A 5,795-nucleotide genomic window follows, 5' to 3' on the forward strand; every position below is an offset into this window, starting at 1 on the left:
GTGTAACGGGCCGCCCGTCAGCCTCGGGCGCTCCGCGGCGTGCTTTCAACGGGATGGTGAATTCATCGCGTTTTGTCACATCGCCTCAGACCTGCGTTTCTTTCTCGACAGCAAGTTGCAGATTTAATAGGAGCAGATCCGAGAGAAATCATTTTCACCAGCGGGGCTACGGAATCCAACAATATGGCCATCAAGGTAAAAGGGCTGTGCTGATACGTATCGTGTTAAGACAGACCTGTCAGGAGCTCTGTGCACCTGAGAAATGTCAGCCCCACAGCTGGCTCTGTGGGCTCCTGGCTGAGTGCTGTTCTCTTCCAGCACCTCACCACTCTCTCTGTAAAGAACTTCCCCCTGGCTTCCGACCTAACTCTTCCCTCCCTCAACCATTTCTTATTTCCCATTTCCCCTTGTCCTGCTTCTATGGGCATTGCCCGCAGTGCTGCCCACAGTGCTGTGCTCGGTGTTACTCCCAAGGCTGGGGCTGTTCCGTAGCAAAAAGCAGTGCTGTGCTCCACCTTCGGCCCCACGAGTCCATGAAATTCAGATTTAATCTCCTGTGCTTTAAAATACATCATGGCTTTTTGTCAAGTGCACACAACTTGGCTCAGGGTGCGACTTCAGTTTTACACAGGGGTAAAATGAATGCTCGTCTGATGTGCACCAAATGCAGTTCTGCGTGCTTGCTCAGTAGGTAACTTCATTAGAAAACAATGGAGATGCTAATTACAAATGTTCTTTTCTCTAAGACTAGCTTGTATTTTAACCTCTAGTCTGTAGTGTGTGCTCGTTCAGGCTTCTCATTGCACGTGACTCCATAGCAGGTTTGTAAGAAGTATTTCTGTTATTAAGCAGTGTTTGGATTTCTGTCTGATGGCATTTTTTCACAGGTGTTCTGGAAGTGAGATGCCTTTGTGAAGTGAGTGCTCACAGAATTGCCTGGTGTGAATTATACCTTTCACATTAATGACTTCATGATTTTTTTTTTTCCTTGATTCTGAGCATCTTACACAAAGCTTGCTCTCTTGGGTGACCTAACAGCGAATTTCCTGTGCGTGTGCTGTGCCTGGCAGGGTGTTGCGAGGTTCTATAAGTCCAGGAAGAAGCACATCATTACCACGCAGACAGAGCACAAGTGTGTGTTGGATTCCTGCCGCTCCTTGGAGGCTGAAGGCTTTCAGATCACTTACCTGCCTGTCCAAAAAAATGGGCTGATCGATTTGAAGGTGAGATATCGAACGGCAGAAAGATGGTGAAGATAGAAGAGGTTTATATGTGGGGCTGGCCCTGAAGAGGGAATAATAATACAGAGGGAAAGGATGATAAATATCACACCCAGGTAGGAGATTCACAGTCCAGTCTGTCACATCTGGAGGATTCTCTGTTCTGTCTGGTGCCCCAGGCTTGTCTGCCAGAGCCCATCTCTCATCATGGCTGCTGTCAGCTCCTCCATGCAGGCAGAGCTGTTGTGTACCTGTGGAGGCCCATGGCTGAGCTGCAGCTGGCTTTGGGGCAGGAGCTGGTGCTGAATTTCCTGCCTGGAGCTACTCGAGGCAGCAGGCACAGTGACTGCAGTGCTCCCTTCTGGGTGTGGTGGCCACAGTCCTGAGACTGAGAAGTTCTGCATGCTGATTTCCTCGGTTGTGTCCTGTAAAAAGCATTGGCTTTACGTCTAGGCATGCTGTGTAGCTCAGAGAGGTGGTGTGTGTGTGTGTGTGGTGGAGGGACGGGTCAGGCCAGCAGGCAGGGAAGGGTTAATGACATTCATGGGGAAATTTGCTGGTGCACTCCTCCTTTGCGTGATGCTTCTGTGTATATGGCGCAATTGCTTTGCAGTCAGCCTTGCTGTGTCTAGATGTGGGTGGTTACACTGGCTTCTAGGAATTTAATTCATTAAAAAAATAGTTCATGGCACTGTGAAACATATAGCAAAAGCCTTTGCTCGCTTGATGATGTCAGGTGGCACTGTGCATACTGGGATATGCAGAAATGCAGCTCAGCATTCTGCTTCCTGCCAGCATTCTGTGCTCATGTGGGGTAGCGTGCTCAGCAGGGCTGCTTGTCAGAACCTGGGGGCTGCTGATGGTGTTAGTTTGGGGGCTGAGGCTTGCTGGCAAATTGTGTGTCGTGAATTTTCTGCTTTGAGTCACAACTTCTGTCTGCCTGAATGTTCACCAGGAGCTGGAGGCTGCCTTCCAGCCAGACACAAGCTTGGTTTCTGTGATGGCTGTGAATAACGAAATAGGAGTGAAGCAGCCAATTCGTGACATTGGTAAGTAGACACCTGCTTCCATGGCCTCCTGATGTCACTTTGGGCCATTTTACATAATATATTCATAGTTAAGTGCTACAGAAACACGTACATTTACACTCATGTAAAATCTTAGGTGTAATGTGGTAATATACCTGTGTAGCTCTTGGGATCCCACTGTGCTTGTGTGCCAGCAGTACCTGTGAGGGTGACCCCAGAACATCCTTCTTCCCCATACTCAAGATGTCCTTTATAAGATGTTGGAGTTTGTATGCAGTTTTTAGGCTCAGGCCTGTGCCCTGCATGGTTCTGGAAGGTGTTGTTTTCCCAGGCTGTGGCAGGCAGCTTATCTTGCCCTGCAGCTGTTTTTCCTCTTGCTTAGATTCTGCTTTTTTTTTTTTTCCCCTTCTCCCCCTGTGACTGTGCTGAAAGCAGCACTATGAGTGCCCCAGTCTGTTTTCCCAGTCTTCAGCATTATATGTCTTCATTATTGAGCAGTAACTGACCATCACTGAGCTGCTTATAGCCCTGAGGACTCTGTTATCATCCTGGTATAGACATCATCGGTGTCTATACCCCGAAGGCTGTTGCGGTTGTCCCACGTTCAAATGCTGATGTTCTCATAAGACCTTGATAAGGAGCCAAATAGACCAGGCCTTGCAGAGTTAGCCTGGGGCACTGACAGTATGAAGGCTGTGAGCTCCTGTTAGCAATAGCAGTGCTGTTCTTAATGGACCACAAGAGAAGATTCTGTCCATGCTAGCAAGATAATGCCAAATGTGTTGCCCAGAGAAGTGTGGGTTTTATTTGTGCGAAATACAGGTTCTGTGGAAGATGAGTGGTTTGTTCTTTATCTCCTTGTCCCTCTGTATATTTGGGCTCTGGATGCAAAAAAAAAAAGTGGATGGTAGACTTGAGTGAGTTGAGATGTCACCAATTAGATTATGCTGTGAGCAAGGAACTGAGTACTGTAAAATGTACTGGGGCGATAGAGTTTTTAATGCCACTTGCTCTTGGCAAGAATAAGCGTGAGAGTAAGCTTGTGCTAGACAGATGTTGAGAAGAAAAACAAGAAGAAAAGTTAATTTTGTCCTGCTGTTGAGAAATCTGGGTGTCCCGTTCAGCCCTCTGTAGTTAAACAGGGCCATGCCTTGGCAGGTGTGAGTTTGGAAACAATCCCAATTCTGAGCAGTGGAAGACCTTTTAACTTTTCAGCTGAAGGAGTTCACCATAGCCCTACCTCGTGCCCTGCCTGAAACTGCCCAGCAGTAGGATAGCTTCTGAACAGCTGCAGGCACTTGACTGAACTGTAGAAGAGATGTGACAATATGCATTCCTTCCTTTGGCACCTCGGGACTTGTCCCTGCCAGAAACTGCTGCGTTAGATTCGTTGTTGGAATCACTGGGGTCATAACAATTAGGTGAGGTCATGTTTTTCCTTCTTGTTTTTGTGTTTTTATTCCAGGTGAGATCTGCCGTGCACGTCAGGTTTTCTTCCATACGGATGCTGCACAAGCAGTTGGTAAAATTCCTTTGGATGTCAATGACTTGAAAATTGATCTAATGAGCATCAGTGGCCATAAAATTTATGGGCCCAAAGGTATTGAAGTGTTTTTATAAAGAATTTTTTTCATGTTTGCCTTAAGAAATAACTGCACAAGGTAGAAAGTCAGGCCTGTCTGTTGTAGTGAATGTTACCATCACTCAATCTGTAGAGGTTTGTTCTCGGCCTGGTAGGGGCTGGCTGTGCAGTGGGTCGGGCAGTGCTGCTGGGTTGTCTTCTGTGCTTATGGGTTGTGAGCTGGCTTCTCCCAAGGAAGAAATGATGTCTTGTAACAGTGGTAGTGTTAGAATGAGTGGCTCTTTGGGGTCTTTTGAATGGTATGAAGCAACTGTTATGCTGCAGTGGTTGAAATATCGCAGGGTTGTGGGGCTGAGTTTAGGTCCAAGGGTAACTTGTAACATAGAGAACAAACGGTAAGCAGAAAACTTAAGGTCAGTGATTTTGGTCATCTGCTCCCCATGGCTTTTTCCCACTCTTCCCTCTTTGTACATCTCTGCAGAATGGGGTCTAAAATCCAGCTATGTGTTTTGTGGCTGAATCCCAGGCAATAAAAGTTTAGTTGTTATCACTGTTGCAGCCCGTGCAGTTTGTGACACAGGATGTTCAGAGGCAGAAATCAGCTTTGTCGTATTCTATTTGTTATTCAGAAACAGAAATCCAAAGGCTGGGGGAGGCCTTGTGGGATTTTTGGCTGGCCTGCTAATCCAGGGAAAGGAGTTCTACAGCTTTGAGGTAGAAGTCAGAATGGGCACCTCAATGAATGAGATATCTGTGCATAGAAGTTTTGGAGCAAAGGGCTGTAATTCATCTTCTCAAGAGTTGCCAGTGCAGGCAGTGCGGAGCCTTTAGGTGCTGAAGTGTTCTGGTTGAAACCGAGCTCCTCCCATGTCAGAGGCTGTGGGAGTGCAGCTGCAGAGCCGTACCAATGGTGGGAATGAACTTTTTGTAGAAAGCATTGCGCTTCTGTATGCGTTCACTGCCTTTTTCTCCAGTGAGGTGTCCAAAAGTACGTTTGCTGTGGAAACAAACGCTTCCGAATCTTGGGGTCCCTTTTCATAATTGCAGAAGTGTGGACGCGTACCGCACTCCTCTCTCCTTGTTCTGCAGGGGTCGGTGCCATCTATGTTCGCCGGCGACCGCGCGTGCGGCTGGAACCCCTGCAGAGCGGGGGAGGCCAGGAGAGAGGCCTGCGATCGGGGACTGTGCCCACACCGCTGGCCGTGGGCCTGGGGGCGGCGTGTGAGGTGGCACAGGAGGAGATGGAGGTAGGTGGGAGCGGGGCCAGCCCGGCTGCCAGGAGATAACACAGAGCTTGGGTGCCATCGCTCATCTTGTGTCTGCGTCCGGGAGCTAAATTTGGTTATCTAACATGAAGTACAAGTTTGTGGATCTTCGGGGTCAGAAGGTTTTGTGTAACTGGAAGATGATTTTCAGCTTTCTTAGTTTTTTCTCTTGAAGTGGTTTGAATCTTGGTTTTTCACAACAGGTTGATGATTTATGGTTTTAGTGAAGTACAGCTTGAAGTGCTTGTACTTGTCTCTCTGCTCTGCAAACATATTACAGCCCCTCTGAAGCTGAATAAATCATGCTTATCTAATCTGTATTGAAACAACGAGACCTTCTAGTTCGCTGTTCTGTTAGATGATCTGTAAAGGTCCCTTCCAACCCAAACCATTGCATGATTCTGTTAAATGTATGTAAATTCAGGTTTGCTGGAACTTTAAAATTAATAATTTAATGATGGGTTGTTTCATTCTTGCTTGATCTATTTGCTAGTTCTGATATTTAAGGCTATATGTGCTGCTGGTGGGCATATCTGTACACGTGGTAGAGTTGCTTCCTATGAGGCAGGCAGGGATCCACCATCGAGGCTGGTGGTTACTGAAGCCTTGTTGAAAGCTGAAGAGCCCACAGAGCCTCAGTGCTGCAGGAGCCTCACATCTGGAGCCTTTTCCTGCTCTGTCAGAATTCTGGCATTAAAAA

The 5,795-nt window shown here is 47.4% G+C and overlaps 1 protein-coding gene across 1 annotated transcript in view; it reads left to right on the top strand.

Moving 5' to 3' along the window:
* Positions 1-60: 60 nt before the first annotated feature.
* Positions 61-5,795, top strand: part of NFS1 (NFS1 cysteine desulfurase) — a gene marked incomplete at its 5' end in the record, with an annotated part of 11,506 nt that continues 5,771 nt past the window's right edge. The window contains 5 exons of the mRNA XM_010722257.2: positions 61-195; positions 1,071-1,223; positions 2,176-2,269; positions 3,714-3,848; positions 4,920-5,114. Of these exons, the coding sequence (XP_010720559.2) occupies positions 61-195; positions 1,071-1,223; positions 2,176-2,269; positions 3,714-3,848; positions 4,920-5,114 (712 nt within the window). The remainder of the gene's footprint in view (positions 196-1,070; positions 1,224-2,175; positions 2,270-3,713; positions 3,849-4,919; positions 5,115-5,795) is intronic.

The sequence above is a fragment of the Meleagris gallopavo genome, chromosome 22 (assembly GCF_000146605.3).
Source record: "Meleagris gallopavo isolate NT-WF06-2002-E0010 breed Aviagen turkey brand Nicholas breeding stock chromosome 22, Turkey_5.1, whole genome shotgun sequence".
NCBI lineage: Eukaryota > Metazoa > Chordata > Aves > Galliformes > Phasianidae > Meleagris > Meleagris gallopavo.